The sequence below is a fragment of the Eublepharis macularius genome, chromosome 8, assembly GCF_028583425.1.
Source record: "Eublepharis macularius isolate TG4126 chromosome 8, MPM_Emac_v1.0, whole genome shotgun sequence".
NCBI lineage: Eukaryota > Metazoa > Chordata > Lepidosauria > Squamata > Eublepharidae > Eublepharis > Eublepharis macularius.
Window position 1 is genome coordinate 101,479,045 of NC_072797.1, and position 19,421 is coordinate 101,498,465.

Below are 19,421 nucleotides of genomic sequence, written 5' to 3' on the forward strand. Positions count from 1 at the left end.
CTTTCTACACGAGACATCTTACACAGGGATGCTCGAGTGTAGGGAGACACAATGTTAGCTAGAAGCATAGTTTTAAAAGACAGAGTTAAAGGCTCTGTCAATTTCACCTCTCTAAATTAGGGCCCTGGAGATGTCAATTTCATCTTTGCTTCCCCCTCCCAAAAGGGGAGGTGAAATTGACAGAGCCTTCCAGGAGGCAAAGATTAAATTAACAAACCCTTTGAGGAGCCATCTCTGCTGACGCTCTCTTTTAAAACTACCCTTGTGTAGAGAGGTGAAATTGACAGAACCTTCGGCTCTGTCTTTTTAAACTATGCTTCCCGGCTAACATTGCGTCTCCCTACACTTGAGCATCCTCATGTAAGGTGTTTTGCGCAGAGAGACTCTCAGCCTATGTCCAGCTCCATGTTTCTGTGGGTCCTGGGCAACTGAGTATGACTAGGCCCCCTTCCTCCTTTAGCCCCTCCCCTTTAGCTCTAGCTTTCCCCTTGCAGCTAGAGAGCAATTTATCCCCTCATTATCAGGAACTTCATCATCACAACAAAATCTCTTGCTTTTGGTAATGCTGCTGGTGATGCAGCCTCAATTCTGTGGATTTGATAATGAAAACTAAATGGCTGTTTCCACACATGTTGGATAATCCACTTTCAATACTCTTTAGTGAACGTTTGAAACTGATTTTCCATGTGTGGAACAAAAAATCCACTTCCAAAGGATTGTGAAAGTGCATTATTCAACGTGTGTGGAAATGGCCAATGAAAATCTTTTTTAAAAAGTTACAAATTTCACAGTCCTTTTCTTCCTCTCATGTTAAATTTACCTTGCCTTTTCTTGCCTTAAACAAGTCAGTGTGTAGTTGCAGCAACATGGGACAAAAATACCATGAGAAAAACAGAAAAGGCAATAGCTGTTAAAGCAGAAATATTTGCTGGAGTCAGCGTTGCTGGAATCCTTCAATGACTGGAGAATATGGCACTGATTCTTGGTGGGAAGATTTCTAGACCGGCAGAAGACAACTAGGGGAGGATTGTCCCTTAAACCACAGATAATAACCAAAATAGGCTATTCCCCCCCCTTATAATTCATAAAGTCTTGTGCTTACCTCTGAGGTGTAACTTTGGTTTTATGGAGCCCTTGCCAGTTCATATATTAGCACTGTTAGGCCTACCATTTCATTCATGTTGTTCTGCTCAGTTAACTGCCCGTTTACTCTCTGTGTATGGGGAGAAGAGATCAGTTGCCCTCTGATTTGCTTTTTTCTTTTATGAAGGGTGAGAAGTTTGCACAAATATTCCGATTCTCTCTGAAACAAAAGGACAAACTATGTTATTATAGATGGTTGTTGGGGGTTTTCCGGGCTGTCTTGCCGTGGTCTTGGCATTGTAGTTCCTGACGTTTCGCCAGCAGCTGTGGCTGGCATCTTCAGAGGTGTAGCATCAAAAGACAGAGATCTCTCAGTGTCACAGTGTGGAAAAGATGTAGGTCATTTGTATCTACTCAGGAGGGGTGGGGTTGAGCTGAGTCATTCTGTAAGAGTTTCCCAGGGTGTGGAATGCTAATGGCGGGAGGCTTCACTGTATCCTGAGGCGGTTCTTTTGCATATGGATTGGTGCTTGATGTGCTAATCTTCTCTGCAGGGCTATTGTCGGGTGTGGAGTGTTTTGTTGGCCTGGTGTTTTTCAGAACTGGAGCCCATGCTCTGTTCATTCTTAAGGTTTCTTCTTTCCTGTTGAAGTTTTGCTTATGCTTGTGAATTTCAATGGCTTCCCTGTGCAGTCTGACAAAGTAGTTGGAAGTGTTGTCCAGTATTTTGGTGTCCTGGAATAAGATACTGTGCCCTGTTTGAGTTAGGCTATGTTCAGCCACTGCTGATTTTTCAGGCTGTCCAAGTCTGCAGTGTCTTTCATGTTCTTTTATTCTTGTCTGGATGCTACGCTTTGTGGTCCCGATGTAAACTTGTCCACAGCTGCAGGGTATACGGTATACTCCTGCAGAGGTGAGGGGATCTCTGCTGTCTTTTGCTGATCGTAGCATCTGTTGTATTTTTCGGGTGGGTCTGAATACTGCTTGAAGGTTATGCTTTTTCATAAGCTTTCCCATCTGATCAGTAATTCCTTTGATATATGGCACTTCAGGCAAATGGCTACTCCAGAAATGAAATCCGAAGAGCAATCAAACCCAGGATGAATCAAACAACCAAAGAAAAACAGTCTCCCACAGGAAAAGTGTTTTTGCCATATATCAAAGGAATTACTGATCAGATGGGAAAGCTTATGAAAAAGCATAACCTTCAAGCAGTATTCAGACCCACCCGAAAAATACAACAGATGCTACGATCAGCAAAAGACAGCAGAGATCCCCTCACCTCTGCAGGAGTATACCGTATACCCTGCAGCTGTGGACAAGTTTACATCGGGACCACAAAGCGTAGCATCCAGACAAGAATAAAAGAACATGAAAGACACTGCAGACTTGGACAGCCTGAAAAATCAGCAGTGGCTGAACATAGCCTAACTCAAACAGGGCACAGTATCTTATTCCAGGACACCAAAATACTGGACAACACTTCCAACTACTTTGTCAGACTGCACAGGGAAGCCATTGAAATTCACAAGCATAAGCAAAACTTCAACAGGAAAGAAGAAACCTTAAGAATGAACAGAGCATGGGCTCCAGTTCTGAAAAACACCAGGCCAACAAAACACTCCACACCCGACAATAGCCCTGCAGAGAAGATTAGCACATCAAGCACCAATCCATATGCAAAAGAACCGCCTCAGGATACAGTGAAGCCTCCCGCCATTAGCATTCCACACCCTGGGAAACTCTTACAGAATGACTCAGCTCAACCCCACCCCTCCTGAGTAGATACAAATGACCTACATCTTTTCCACACTGTGACACTGAGAGATCTCTGTCTTTTGGTGCTACACCTCTGAAGATGCCAGCCACAGCTGCTGGCGAAACGTCAGGAACTACAATGCCAAGACCACGGCAAGACAGCCCGGAAAACCCCCAACAACCATCGTTCTCCGGCCGTGAAAGCCTTCGACAATATATGTTATTATATTTGCTTTTTGCATTGGAAAGGCATTTTTACTGATAGGGGGCTCACCACTCAGAGTTGCTTTCTATTCAGTTCTGAGTAAAACTGTGTGTAGCTGGCCGGAATGCCGTCTGCCAATACTATAAAAAAACAAAAGGAAGCAACAGATAAATTAGCATGGGGCTAATTACAAAGGCTGCAATCACCCTTCCCTCAAATTAGCCATAACATTAGATATCTATAGCCTGCTTTTCTCCTGGATGGGGACTCAAAGCAGCTTACAACATCATTCTTCTCTTCTTCATTTACCTTCACAACACAGCCCTGTGTGGTAGGTGAGGCTGAGGGTGTGTGACTGACTCAAGATCAGCCGTGGCATGCTGGGTAATTGAACCTGGTTCTCCCAGATCCTGGTCCAACACTCTGACCACTGCCCCATATTGGCCCTTATTTCCCCTTCAGTTCTTGAAAGGTTGTTTGCAAACATAGTTTTCTTTTCCATTGGCAATCAAGAGTGTCACAGAGCCAAAGCCCCACTTCCTGTCTTCCATGAGCTCCCCTGGGAACCTTCTCCCCTTTTCCTTCAGCCCAATGCCGCTGTAACAACAAAGCGCGTTACAACAGGGCTTCTGTTAGGATAAGATGGCATGCAGGCATCAGGGAATCATGGAAATAGTTACTTCTTTAGTCCGCTCTCCCCACAAGAGAGCTCAGGGCAGATTAACAACATACAAATACATCTAATAAAACCATTAAAACTCTGGTAGCAGTCATACAAGATAAAGTAATAAAAACATATTAAGGCAGCCCACACTGCACCCCACATCTGATATCCTTAAGGCCTGGGAAATACCAGAGCTTGGGATGTTCACACGGGGACATAGCATGATTTCATTCGGATACTTGTTTGTCACAAGATCTTTCTCCCCATGTTTTTGCCAGGTGAGAGTCAGGCAAAGAAGAGGGCAGCAAGTGGGCCAGTCCATTTGGAAATGGGTCTGAATTGCAGAGGAGTTTGTGCTCAGTTTGAAATGCTCAGAACATCCCAAACTAGGAGTTAATTTCAGAAGCCCTCAGTTCCAAATTTTTCTAATGTTACTAATAATGTTTGCAGAAATCATTGGTTTCCAATTTGTTTTCTTAAAAACTTGACTTGAGTTCTTTATTATTAATATTAAAAGTATTAGTTTAGTTATTACACTTGTTTTCCATTTTCATTGGTTTCCTTTCCCCCCACCCATTTAGGGTTGTCCTTAGGGATTGTACTCCATGCCCAGGGGAGGGGTTCTTCCTTAAGAAGCATAGGTAAGCATCTCTTTTTAAGCAAAGACTGAGATTCTCTCCTCACGAGACAGCGCATGTTCATCAAGTGTAGGGAGACGCAATGTTAGTCTGAAAGAGTAGTTTAAAAAGACAGAGCTGGTAGAGATCGCTCCTCGGAGGGTTTGTTAATTTCATCTTCGCCTCCCTGAAGGCTCTGTCAATTTCACCTCTCCAGTCTACATTTGTGTGGGATTGCAACCAGAGGGCAGCGAGGAGTGGAAATGGGTAGGAGCTGCCTTCCAGAGCCAGGCTTGGACCTGGAGAGATGATAATGGGCTGAAGTTTCCCTTCTGGCATTTCACAGCCCCTTCACATGGCTCCAGTGTACAGCAAAGCAATCCAGTTAAGTAAACTAGACAGCCTGTCTCAGAGCACTGGAGCGAGAGAGGATGGAAGAGAATCCTGGACACATTTCATAAAAAGAAGAGGAAGATGTGACAAGATGAAAAAAACAGAAAAGGAGAATGAAGGTGAAACATGCCTTGAAAGCCACCTTCTTTGACGTTGTAGTCAGCCTAGAGCGTCTGACATGTTTCTCACTTCTTTGCAGATGCTGAATTGCTTTAATCAATTCTGGGCTTAGAACATCCCAGCCTAAGCAGGTGACTGGGGGAGAGAGCTGAAGGGAGAGGAATTGCAAGTGCATTAGGGAAGCCAATTTCTGGAAGCCTCTTCGGCGTCCCACTTCAGTGGCAGCATCTGGGAGGTTTCTCACCAGCTTTCCTCCTTATTGTCTGCTCAGATGAGCTTATTTACAGACAGGAAGTTCATTCTTCCCCATGCTCATTGATTTGAGTCACTATGAAGTTGCAGTGACTTCTAAAATTGTACCCTCTGCTTGCTACTTACTTCAGTATGGAATAATTGTTACTCAAAACCCTCAAATTATTGAAGGGCTGTTTAGCCCTTTGCTGTCAACTCAATCATCTCAGTCTACTCATCTTGGTTAATCTGAGGGAATGTTCAAGGAGAAGAGACTAAAACACCTTGAGATTTCTGGTGTGTGTGAACGGAAGCATTGTTGATTCAGAATAACAAAGCAGATCAGTTTTCAGTATTTCTGATGGTGCAAAGAGTCAAAGAATGAAAGGAGGCTAAAGGAGTTGTTACCTCTAAGTAACTGAGATGAAAGACTGTAATTGAAGGAGGCTGGGATAGGTATGTACTTCGTGCAAGTAGTTTAAGTATGATCATACAACCTAATATAGTTGTTTTTTTACATATTTTGACCACTCTAAATTTGTTGCCAGGGTGAATAAAAAGTGATCAAGGTGGCATATTTTCTTGATATTTTTGAGTGGAGATTAATAGGTAAACTGGACATTGTAATCTGCATTGGCTATTGTGATTTCAGATCTGGTAGTGGTAGTTATCCCAAATGAATAAACGCAGCGCCTATATATTGGTGTGACACCTAAATCCCTTGGAGTGTAATCTTGTGCTTAGACCCAGTGAATTAAATGGAGTCTACTCATGCATAAGCATTTATAAGTATTGGGCACTGAATGCCATCATTTCCGTAGTTGATTTCCTAAGCAGATGGATAGACTCATCAGCACTTTGTGCCTAGGCAGGAACTCCTTGACCTCGCGTTCACTTGAGACTGCTTAAGAGGACTGCAGGAGGTGCAATGGTAGATATGATTTCTTTAAGTTTGCTCTCATCCTCATGCCTTTAATACTGTGGTTCTGGTAACCAGCAAGTTTAATTCCCAGTGCATAGCTCCTCAGATGCAGAGCTTAGGCCAAGTACAAGTTGAATAACCTTCAGGAAAGCTGCGCTGTCCTTCTGTCGGCCGCTGTCTTTGAAAATTGCCTCCAGAGTTAGTGAGCAGGAACAGTTAAGATTTACAAACAATGATGAAGCTTGTCATGCATCTTTCACCATTCATCATCTGGGTGCCGTGGCTGGGCGGTGAAGTGTTCTTCATAAAAACCAGCTCAGTGTGAAATACACCTCGCTGCAATGTTTACTGCTCTGAAACTCGTCAGAAGCCCTTTATAGTAAATCCAGATTGCGATGTGACATTACAGTATATCATTGCACAGCGCGGTGGGGTTTACACTAGGAATGAGTGCAGTTCACACCAGATGAGATGTCGAAATTGAGTTATGTTGGAATTTAGTTGTTATATGGGGATAGCTTTTGTTTTCTCAAGACTGAAAAGTTAGCTTTATATATATTTAGGTAATATATAATATGCTTTCTATACATATACAGATCTGGGTGGGGCTACTTGTCTTGCTCATAGGTATCTGCAAGGATACGTGTATGCATATAGACTTGTATGCATGCAACTTTTCTGTGTGATACACCAAGCTGCAGTAACTGTGCCTGTAAATGTATATGCGTTTTTCTGTTGTGTTGCATATGTGGCTACGGTTTGTCCATTACACGTTTAATTACATTTTATTTGAAACACTAGCCCTGCTGCTTGTAATCCTCACCACATTTGCCGCCGAGGCCCATGAACAAAACAGTGTGGCCTAAGAACCTTCACGTGATCAGAACTGCAATGGGCCCTTGTAACATTTATGTTAACATAACACCATGTATAGCAAGGTTGTGCTGGTGTATCCTCATCCTAAAAAACTGCTTGTCACAATACCGAATCTTGGGACTCAGCCTTCAGTTTATTAAAATTAAAAACCTTTGTGTGGTAGTGGTAAAGCAATTCTTTTGCAGTTGCTTCCCAAAAATCCAAATCCAGCATTTCCATTGTTTTTGAATGACCATTCCTAGGTTTTCTGAGTATTAGATTTATATTATAGTTTGCTAAAAGGATAACAGCAAATCTTTTAAAACAACTTTCTGCTCAGAATATACAGGTCAGTAATGCCTATTCAGGAGATTTGTTCATCTAACAAAGTATGATTTCAAAGGTTAAAGCTGTTTTTGCAAGTACTTAGTTTATGGGACTTCATTCAGAATTTTCGGTGTGGGAAAGTCATGGTACTTTTAGTTTCTAAAGGATCATTTCATACAAGCATTCCAGCCTGCTAAAGAGTGATACTTAAAATAAGTTCTCTGCCGGTTTGGTAGAGGAGACTGGTAGTCGCTCAGCATTCGATATCACTTGATCCCACCCAAGCTCCTGGATTGTTGCTTGATCCTTGAATTCCAAATCCAAATTGCAATTTTTACTTATTTATTTACTTCATTTCTATCCTGCCTTTCTCCCTAGTGGAGTCCCCAAATGGCTTACATGTGTTTCCTCTCCCCCATTTTATCCTCAGAATAGCCCTCTGAGGTAGGTTAGGCTGAGAGTGTGGTACTGGCCCAAGGTCACCCAGCAGTTTTCCATGGCAGAGCAGGGACTTGAACCTGGGTCTCTAAGATCCTAGCCTAACACTCTGACCACTACACTACACTGGCTGAAGGAAGAAAGAAGGTAACAAGAAAAGGACAGGGGGAGGTCCTCCTAATGTTACTTGCCTCCTTCTCTTTGTGAGGTGCGGCACGTAGGGTGGTGTAATAAGGTTGAACCAGTCTTCATTTTTAGGACCTGGGCAAGAGACCCACAATACCGCTCCCCCAATATGTACTGACACATACCTGGCGAAAGAATGGCTGGCTGGCTGGCTGGGGATCCCCCCCCCGCCATGCTTGAAGGTGCAACTCCCCTTTACTGCGTTTGCCAGCTCTTGCATTCTACTTGCTTGCTTTCCTCTTTGGGTCCAATTCAGGGGCATTCACCCACCCTGTTCTTCCCTATGAACCCCTTGGGATGGTGGCAGGTAGCAGCCTGGAGGAAGGCTGCTGCCACCAACATCTCATGGATAGAACTGGAACCCAAAAGCTGCTTCAAAGGCCAGACTAACAAAGAAAGAAAGAGGGCCCTGGTGATGGCGTTGATGAACTGTCAGCCTCATTCATCAGTCATTTCAAAGGGCTTTGGCCCAGATCTGAGTTTCAGCCTGATGCTTGGTGATATAGGGCTGCTACAGAGCAATGATCTTGTGTGTCTGCTCCATCCTGTGGAAGACATGTGCCAGCTGTAGAAGGAGCCAACCAGCCTTCATGGCTGGAAGTTACATGGACCTCCTTGCCCTACATCAGACCATTGATCCGTCTTGCATGGTGCTGTGTACACTATCCAGGGAAACGAGTATTGCTTCCACAAACACTGTTGCGGTGGTTCTGCTTTATGTGTTCACTGCAACTTCCATTGCTTGGTCATGTTGGCTTCCAGTGTGCAGGGGGTGGGGCACTGCACTAGCATCCAGTGTTACGATAAGGTAGGAGCTGAAAACTGGCTTGTGTAAAAAAAATTGGCAAAGGAAAGATCTTTGCCATGGAAAGATCCCTGTTAATAAAAGGTGTGATCCAGCCGTCTATGGATTTAAAGACTGCAGATCTTCCTCACATTCCCTTCCACCCATCAGTTCTTTCTGACCCTGGAAAAGTTTATTTGTAGGGTTGTGGGACCCATATGCTGTAACAGGCATGTGGGTCAGAAGTCTGGGACAAGTGTTTGTACACACAGAACCCAATGAAAGAACTGAGGACACCTTATCTACATAGCAACCCCTCCCCATCTGAATGGCCCTGACTGTTCTGACTGAGGACACTGAACGAGCTCATATATGGTTCATAGCCAGGAGTGGTGGCTGTACTTTCTACTGCAGCTGAAGTTACCAGCATGTTTTATGTGGCTTTTCACATAGTCTTGATCAGGTCTTTCTTTCCTGGAAAAGAGGTCGTGGAACTCAGTGGATTGCCCTCGGAGAAAATGGTCACATGGCTGGTGGCCCCACCCTCTGATCTCCAGACAGAGGGGAGTTTAGATTGCCCATGCGCAGAGGGCAATCTAAACTCCCCTCTGTCTGGAGATCAGGGGGTGGGGCCACCAGCCATGTGACCATTTTCAAGAGGTTCCAGAACTCCGTTCCACTGCATTCCAGCTGAAAAAAAGCCCTGGTCTTGATACCTGAGAATAAGGAATATCTCCTTATTCACATACCAGGCTAGGAAATATTAGGGGAAAGAGCCATACGGGGTAATAGCTGAAGCTTTTATACTGCAGCTTCTGAAATGCTAACATTCAGTGCTCAGGCACTGCAAAACAAATTGTATTTGACTGAGAAAGAAAATAACTTCTTGTCTGAAACCAAATTATCGCTTTTGTACAACTACTATCCCCACCACCACTTCCCACACTGAAAATACCACTTGCTTACAAAGTGAGCCCATGAAGCAAACTGGAGAGGAGTGGAAAAGAGCATAGAAGGAAACGCCCTTGGAGAAGGCGGGGGTGGGGTGGGTGAGGAAGTCTGCCCTGCAAATACTAAACCTCCGTTTGTTGATTATAGTGGCTGCCTTATGGCATCCTGGAGTTGTCAATCACATCTTAATGTTTCTAAAAGCGAAAAGTCAATGTGTTGTTGTTTAATTTGACATGACTCTTGAGCTGCGGAAAAGCATAATCGCTGGAGGGGACAGTTAAGTAACTGTGCTCCATGTCAGCTTGTCTCGCTCCGACTCCCGCACTAAACGCTTTGCTGATGAGCGATAGATTTGGTTAAATACCAGGGTAATTGCTAGCTCTAGCACCCAGCACTCTTGTAATGCCTTGTACAACATCAGTATAGCTCTCGCCTCAGGCAGTTGGAGGCTTAGCCACTAAAGAGGGCACTTATGTTCAATTACATTGTTCTCCTTTTCCTTTTTTGAAAAGCAATTGTTGCTGAGCCAAATGAGTGATCATAAATTATATTTTTCCCCCTGCAGACCTGTTGAAGTAGATCAGGCATGCAAATGCCAAAGCTGCTATTTTCTAAAGCTTGTCAGTAATTTTTTTTTGTGTGCATGTCTGCTTCACGTACCAGGGACACGCCAGCATTACTTAGACAAGGAAGGTTTTCATTTTAAGCCTGCACTCGCTAGACCTTTAAAACTAACTTACTTAGCTGGGGTAAAGCCAAATAGTTAATTCTTCATGCTGTAGAATAGTGGTTGTTTACATTTTTTTGAAAGCTAGTGATATTTTTTAACAGAAGTATATTAGCTGATGTACGCATAACATCATATATTTTCTAGCGGCAACATTTTCAGCCTCTGCAATTGAAAAGTGCCCATTTCTTTATCGTTCTATAGTTCTCTTGCCATTTAAAAAAGAATTAAGCTGATCTAATTTATTTCTTTTGAAATGGCTGCACATATTAATTGCTCTCGGAAAGTGGCTGGTTGTGGGTGGAGGTGAAGTAAGACATTCACTCCGGTATGCTCAGTAATGTATACACTCCCAGATAAAAGCCTCATCACGAATAACTAAGGTCTGCCCCCATGGGGCCTGCCACAGCTGTAATTTAGGATTCTGAAAACTCAGAGGAATCCCCCATTTGCAGAAAAATCTTTCAACCTGTCCACATCTGAGGATACTTAAATCTGGAGATTGGAGCCATAAACAGACAAGACTGATCTTTCTACAAACCTGGAGAATGCCTCAGGTATGCAGAAAATCTGAAATCTTTAATAGATGGGTTCATTTTAAAAACTCCAAAATGTAAAAGGAACACCTGTAGCTTTAAGAAACAGGTGGTCTCAGTGGTCAAGGCTGGGCAATCACAGTAGTTTCACCAGCATTCCAGGCTTGGTTTCTGTCAATAAAAGGAACCGGGATGGAGCTATTTTGGCCTGTAATGGAGGACTCATTGGGTCTGGTCTGTCAGCAACTCCTGGGATATTTGCTACCGCCCTAGTTGTGTGACTCCCCCAAGCCTGGCTGTTTGCTACAGTTCAGCAGCAGCTGCCCCACAAGAGCCAGTGTGGTTTAGTGGTTAGAGTTTCAGACTAGGACTTTGAATTCTCATTCTGCTGAGGAAACTCACTTGGTGACCTTGGGCCAGTTAAATATTCTCAGCCTAACTTCCCTCACAACTACTAGAAAAGGAGGGGAAGTCTCCAACCAGAAACTAAACAACTAAGGGAGGGAAATCCCCAGGGAGACCCAAAAACACGCCTAAACAATCAATTCGTATTATTTTTACAAGTAATTAGTGTACAAGTGTAAAAAGTGCAGTCATCTAATTCCAACATATATTAACAGACCAAAACCAATGCATGGAAATTCAATAAATCACTGTCTCAGTCTTTTATACAATCAGAAAAGATTAAAATGCCGCAGTGAGTTTTTTTATTCCATCAGGCGTCTTCAGAGTAGAACAGCAGCGATTGACAACGATGGTAGGTGATATGGAAACCTATCAATGCATTGTTTCTAAACATGGATGAGAGATTTCGAAATCAGATGAGAGATGTTATAAATATTGGCCAGGAAGAAGAATCTTGAAACGGGTGGATTTCAAGCTGGCAAGCTCGTAGCCATTGTTGTCAATCGCTGCTTTTCTCCTCTGAAGACGCCTGCAGCCTGGGTGGAGCCCACAGTCGTTGAGTGCGACCTTAGCTGGCTTGGCTGTTGCTGATGGAGCCCCGTCAGCTGCAGTCTTGGTGGCGCCCCTTGCTGCTGCCTCTGTGTCTTCCGCATCTGCCCTGGTCTCATCTGTGTGTCTATGCTCTCTGTTGGGCCAGTGAGGCAAGTCCAAAAAGGGCAGAATCACCGACCCCGGACACATGTGCAGGCTGTATTATATGCACATATACTTCATACAATCAGGAATAATGCTTTTACAACATACAGTTTGTATGCATGTAGAGTCTATGCATATACATGTGATGTGTATATGCATAAGAGGATGTTTTAAAAAGTAATCCTTGGAGTGAGAATATATATATATATATTTCTTAACTGGTCATTTTTAATAGTGTATCAAAATATTTGATTGTATTTTATTGATACACGAATCTCTGAACTGTTTATTGAAAAGCTTGGATTTTCAGACTGCAGGCCAAGTCGAAATCAGGATACTTTGAAATTACATATTATGAGGCAAGTATAAAAGAGGTGCATTGTTTAAAAGAGCCTCCATCTCCAGTTGCAAATCTTTTGTTCGGTGTGCCAGGTATTACTGCTAAGAAAGCACCCTGTGACGGTTGAGGCTGCAGGTCAGTGTCTTTGGCAGTAATTCTGGGGAGCTGAGGGGGGAAAGATAATTAGGCCCTGTTCCCTATACCAGTCTTTCCCTTTAAACCTTAGCTCCTATGGCTACTGGCAGCTTTAAAAATAAGAGTCTGGTAAAATAATCATGGTACTCATAATATATTCCTCAGTTAGTGATAATTCAGGTATGTAAATAGAGAGTTTGGTTCCCCACCCTCTTTGGTGGCTCCCATTCAGGCATTTAGCCAGGCTCAGACTTAAGTCGTTTCAGCAAGATCGCTGTATTGCATGCCTTCACATTATACGTGGGACCTTTATTTCAACATTCCTGAATCTCAGTCCTAAAGCCAGGATAGGGGGGGAAAAGCTACTGAGGGTGTCTTTATTTGATGAAATTTTGAATGTTTATGTATATAAAGTACACAATGCATCTACTGTGTTGTGACCAAAAACTGGAATATTATTTTTTAGAGTTATTGTGATATGTGGGTCAGATTGGTGGACAATTCCATGACCAGTTATTGTGGGGGGGGGGGCAATATGTCCTTTTAAAATTCTGATTATGATTATATCATGTTTTACCCATGGAGAGGGATTCAACAAGAAGCAGAATTATAGTCCCAGAGAAGAAGCAGAGCACATACCAGATTACAACAAGCTCGGAGAGCGCATACTAGGCTGATTTCTATCTAATTTCCAGGAGATATTGAAATTCTCACTTATCACAACCCACCAGCAGTCCAGACTCTCTTTTCATATGTTCCAAGGGACTGGATGACAAGAATAGGTTTAACAATTTAAATGATAGCCTAATTAATTAATCTGAATTACTTGTGTTAAATAGTGAGAGAGCTTCCTCAAATAGCAAATGCTTTTCACCAGGGCAGTGTCCCTTTGCATTTACGTGTTTCATTTCCAGACTGGATCTATGCTGGGTTTAAGCCATCATTTATGTGTCTACACTCCAGAATCCATGCATCGCCAAGTTAATGTTCAGTCATATCACAAAATTGGGTCACATCAGAGGTGTTTTTTATTTGTAGAATTGAGCCTTTAGATCCTTAGAACTGAGCAAGCTTTAGAGAACAGATATTTTTTTCTTCCCTGAATAAGAAGGTGAAAGAGCTTAAATAAATGAGCTGCACCACTTGAGAGCTTAAATCTTTAAAAAATTGCTTCTTATTAAGAGTCTAATGGTTTTTAAATGTAAACACAGAGAACATTTTGCCTTCCAAGCATGACTATCCTAGTGGCTTCTCACATCACTAGAAGCATATTACGTTTTCCAGGCCATTGACTTACAGGAGATCATTCAGGGTAGTTCTTTGTACGGCGTCAGCCTGTTGATGACTTGATTTTGGTGCTTGCGTGCTTTCTTTTTGCATTTTTCCCCATGATACTAGCTAAATAGTGTTTGCCCATACAAAATACAGATGATTATGTCACAGCAAAGAGGACCTAATAGTGTGAGGCTTCACTAAGTGTGGCCCACGTCCTGAGATGTGAATCTTATCTCAGTTCCGGTACGGACCTAGTTGCTGCCTAATTTTGGACAAATTCTTCTCCCTGTGATTCCTATGAAAAGAGAGAAATAATGACCACTGTTCTTGGGAGAATGAGTAAGGGGGGGATTGAACTTTAGTGTGTGTTAGAGAAAGTGAGAGTTTTTTGGGGGGGGGGGGATGGTTGAATTTTTTAGGCGGAGGCTGGTCCCACACTTCAGCTGCTAGTACTCTTCTCTCTAAATGTGTTGCTGCCTACCTTGATGTTCCAGTGTCTACGCAAGTTTTACAACAGCGGACTTCCATAGAAGAAAAGAAAATAGATATCCAAACTGTTCAAATCAAATGGTGTCATGGGACAATCAGATACAAAGAAGAATGAGACTGCTGTATCTTTACTGTGTGCATTGACGAAATTTCGGCAATTGCAGCTTCCCATGCAAAGTTGAATAAACTGCAGCTAGTAATTCTATGCATGTTGGCGATTGCACAGCAATTGGATACAAGTTTGCAGAGTTGCAGAGTTTGATAATAGCGCAATGGAAATAAGTAGACAGACATCTGTGATTGTAGCTCTATAAAAATACTTTACTACATAATAGGGTAAAAAGGGTACATTTGGTAGGAAAAACAACAAACAGTTTCTGACTACATCTTGATAATCTCAACTAGGTACTAAAGAGAAAAGCTTAGACTGCATGGTCCAGTGAAGCAGTAGTAGTGGACTGTAGTAGCAGACTGAACAAAGAGCAATAAAACCTGAGTATATGTTGCTAGCTAGCTGCCCCCAAATAAACTGGCTCATCCAATAGACATTCCTGGATTCCCTCATTAAGACTAAAGACACCCACTTTCTCTGGCGGGAACTTCTCTCAAAGCCTAAGTGGTCCTACGCTAACTAAACAAATCTGACTAAACAAACAGAACAACAATTTAACTCTTTCATGACTGAGCGTAGGACACTTGCAAAAAGTCCAACAATGCAAACAGCTGAGATGGCGATGTCATCTAACCAGAAGATTCATTTTCCAGATGTAGACATTTTCAAGCACATCCCAATCCATGAAATGACACCTAGCCATAATTTGATGCCCACTACTGTTCTTGTGTTGCACTTCTTGACAAAACACTTCACTGCTCATTAAGTTTAGTGGCCCTAAGTGTGATTGTGAGTCAAATACTATTTTCAGGGACAGAGGACCTCCTTGAATGGCAAAATTCAAGTCCAGTAGCACCTTAAAGATCAACAAGACTTCCAAGGTATAAGCTTTCTAGAGGAACTCCAGAAAGCTTATGCCCTGGAAATCTTGTTGGTATTTAAGGTGCTTTGGAGTCAAGTCTTGCAGTTCTACTGCAGACCAATATGGCTACGCACCTGAAACTCATCTCCTTGGATGAGTTTGCTTCTCCTTCTATAGCCAAAGGTGGGACTAGGCCAAAGACTTCCATCTGTCTGTCCTGCCTCCACTGAGAGATTTTTTTCACTGCTGTATTCTTCAAAATGGCCTTACTTAGATCTAATCCTTCTCAGTTATTGGTAGGTTAGAACTAGAAGGAGGAATCTACATTTTTTTTACAAGATTAGGGATAGATGCTGCAGGCTTGTGGAGCCAGAATGGCCAAAGATCTGTGTATCTTATTTAATAATAGTAGTCCCTAAAGTAGTCCCTGAAGTCCCCCTGTAGATTCTTGCATGTGCATTGGCGTGCTTAGCTCAGTCTTATTTTAACACCTAATAGTTTAAAGATGGAGTTCATTAACGCCACTCTTTGTTTGTAAGTGATCGTATTAGATCCACCATGGTTGAAAACATTGGGTGAAATCCAGCTGCTTTAAATCAATGAAGTCAAGGGGAGGTGAATTGCTCTGTATTATCAAAAAGATCTTAGCCTGGCACTGCTCCCCACTAAATTACAATGGGCAACATAATAAGGACTCGTGCAGCTTCTCCTGTGATTTAGTTTTTTACAGATGACTCTAGCACTTGTCTACCAATGCATTTTGCTAATTACATCATAGATTTCCTTATTGATGAATACATGCTGAATTAACACAGGAGCATGAATGTTACCCTTTCACTATTATTGTTGTACAAGAAGCCATGGCAGATGCTGGCAGTTAGTTACACAAACATTAGTCTTAACGACTGGCCATTTGGATTTGGTGACAAACGGCAGCCCGGTGGAATTCTGAGCCACAAACCAATCAGGAAGTTAATGAGGAGAGAAATTACCACTGCAGCTTCTCCTTAATTACATCCACGCTAGGCAGGAAGGGAGTGCTGTGGGTGGATCTTGACTCATCAAAGGTGCACAAGGTCAGAGACCCTTTTGTTTTGTCTTTTGTATCTATTGCAGAAGGAAATGTTGCAAATATTTTTGCTCCATATTTGTTTTTAAATCCTTTAATACTTCATTTTGAGGTTCTGCTTTATTCTTACTTTTCTGGGGACGGGGTGCCACCTTTTCTTTGTATTCCAGCTCCTGTCTTGTTTCAGTGAATGTGCTTTTTTCCCCTAGCACCAATGATTTGGATCTTGTACATACGTTGACTTGGCAGTGTGGATGCAAGCTCCCCTGTGACTGACTCGGATGTCTCCAGGGGAACATGTGAAAACTTCTTTCATATGTAGGATCTGCACCACTTGGGTCTTTCTCACACCAGGACAGACCATTGAATGCTTGCAGAATTTTACATGATCCTCAGATTTGGCTTGGTAGCCCACAATTGCATGTGGTCCTCACAATCTCCTTTTCTCTCTTCTTGAGCCTTACGTTGTGAGCAGACTTTCTTGATTTGTACCAAGCACTGGGAAGAGGAGGGGATGAGTGCCCCTACAGACAACTTTCTTTCTCTGAAGCTCCGTATCAAATGAGAAGGCGCCTCCTCTCCATGCCTTCCTTGTCCATGCCAAAGGGCTTGGGGAGGGAAGGGAGTTCGTCTTACGTATGTGCCGGGCTTTGGAGAAGGCAGAAGCAGAGCGGATTATTATTGCTGATTTTTCCAAAGTGCTGCACATGAAAGAGACCTTTTCCTTCTCTCAGTGTTTTGCAGGAAGGACAAAGGTGCACCAGCCCAGTGAAAGAGCTTTCTGCTGCTCTGAATTCTCTGTAGTTTAGGAAGGGTTCTTAGTGCTTAGTGCAGGACTACACATGACAAGGGGGAAGTTGTCGTTGGCAGCCTAGCAGCTGCTTTTTGACACTCATGGGGAGTGTTTTTGTGGCAGCAGCCAGTATGTAAAACCACCACTTGTCATCAGTTGCCACTTCTTTTCCTGGCAAGACTCTTGCACCTTTGACAGCTACTTGATAAGATGAAATTCAGCTGGGGAACTCTTCCATCATGGAGACAAAAGCTCCACTTCTGAATTTCTACTTGCTGTCTAGCTGTAAAAGGTGCAGGAACCTTGCCAGAAAAAGGTGGCAACCCAGAGGGTTGTAGTCTTACCACTACCTCTTTCTGCCATGTTGATAAGTAGCACCCTTGAAGCATATCGTGAAGATGTCCATGTATTGTTCAGATAGGCCTTCACAGCCCATTCAGACTCTCCGTATGGAGCAGCTTCCTTGACAGCATGCCTGGCTTCTGCAGTGGCTACATATGTATGAAGGCTTCTTGTAAACTTTGCTGAAGGTTGTTATCACTGAACAAATTGGAAACTTGGCTCACACAGTGACTTGCATTGATTGTCGCCGAATGCTTTAGGAACGCCAGGGTGCTGTTGTTTTGCTCTCTAGTGTTATAAGACAAATCACAGTTCTGTGCGCCAAGAAAGAAAAACCTTTTTCTGACCTAGTTTTCAATAGGAACTCTTGATCCAAAGTTCTTGGAGCAAACGGAATACCTCAAGCGACCAGCACAGATTCAGGAGGAGTCAGGGAAAGGAAGGTCCTAGGGGAAAGGAATAAAGGGAAAGCTTCATGGGTGCTGAACAGGAAAATCCTCCCAGATATGTGCATTGGGACTCTTACCACATATGCAACCTGAAATACAAGAAATGGAGGGAAACATCCCTTCCCCAACAGCAGTATCTTGCCTGTGCAGTGGGAGAAATACATGTGTATGGGCGGGGGGGGGGGGCTGACTCCGCTATTGTTTGAGGTGTGTTTGGCGTGGTCTCTCTCTTTTTCCTTTCAACGTGGTTTTTTTCTTCTTCCCTCCCCCTTTCTCTTCTTTGTCGCCTTCTCAGTATTTTCACCTCCCAGTAGTCAGGATTCTGGCTTGGTTTCCCTTTCCAGCAGCTCTCCCATCAGCAACGAGAGCACCAAAGCAGTCTTGGAGTGTGAGTCGACCTCTGATTCTGGCACCTTCACTGTTAACGCAGTCCTGGAAGATGGCGAATAAGCCATGCTAAGCCAACCCTGGCTCCTCGGGAAAAGTGCCTTCTTGTTTGCTTGTGGTTGTCTGTTTTATAATGATTGATGCCAAAGTAACTGTTGAAAAAGAAATGTTTGATTTATCCTGTTTCTGCTTTCTGTGTGTGCTGAACTTTGAGGGACCATTCCCTCAGTCGTTGAGGGACCAGAGCCATGAAGATCTCTGTGGTCCTTTCAATACTGTCCATTAGAGGGACACACAAATTACTGAGTATAATTGTAGTATAAAAACATGGCATTTTGCCAATAACACATAATCACAGTTAGATGAACTGCTATGATACTTAAATTTGTGTATATACGATTTCTACTGTGCAAATTTGTTAATTCCTTAAAAATGTTCAGAAGCCTGATGCAGAGTAAATATTTTCACTTAAAACTTTTACAGTGCGATCCTAACTAGAGTTACTCCAGTCTAAGCCCATTGAAGTCACTGGGCTTAGACTGGGTTAACTCTGTTTAGGAGCGCACTGTTAAGAGGCTATAGAAGAGCAAAGGATGATAGGAAGGTGTAAGGCTGCAGGTTTTACAAACCCCTACAGTGAAAATAACTTTTTAAAGAAGAAAAAAAACCTCTTTTATCTTTATGGTTGTTTGTTTCTACGGAAGATGTTCGTCTCTGAACAGGCATGTTTTCTCCCTGTGGCATAAAATTAATATAATTTTGCATTTTTATGAGTTAACCTATTGGCATTAGGCTACAATCTTAGCTTCATATGGACAGTATCTTTTAAAAAGTTATTATGGATTTTCAGCATTGTATTAAAAATTGCTTAGCATGTACTTTCCTTGGGTTACAGAAGCCAACCTGAAATGAAACTAGTCTTTTAAAAAAGTATTCATTGTTCTCTGTAGTTGCAGCAGTACCTGAAATAAAAATGTTATTGATGACCAAATTTTCTTGTGTGTATAGTTGGTGAGCTGTATTAAACAGGGGGGGAAAAGAAATTACTTGTATTTTCTTCACTCTGTGCTTTGAAAACATCTATTTGATTTCACCCCCATCTGTTGTAATCAATAACCTGACCATCTTGTTTTTTATTAAATGCACTTACTCTTAATTTCATCCACCAGTGGTTTTAGAGAGAATAATGTGGAGTTACCTATATGGGTTTGACATTATAAATCACTTCTCGGGGCTGAATCGTATAGTGGTATCGATTGATCCTGATATA

General features: G+C 42.6%; 1 protein-coding gene across 1 annotated transcript in view; it reads left to right on the forward strand.

The window, feature by feature from the left end:
• Nucleotides 1-19,142, forward strand: part of DMRT1 (doublesex and mab-3 related transcription factor 1) — a 61,387-nt gene extending 42,245 nt beyond the window's left edge. The window contains exon 5 of the mRNA XM_054986955.1: nucleotides 18,060-19,142. Coding sequence (XP_054842930.1) covers nucleotides 18,060-18,214 — 155 coding nt within the window. The 3' untranslated portion in view covers nucleotides 18,215-19,142. The remainder of the gene's footprint in view (nucleotides 1-18,059) is intronic.
• The last annotated feature ends 279 nt before the right edge of the window (nucleotides 19,143-19,421 follow it).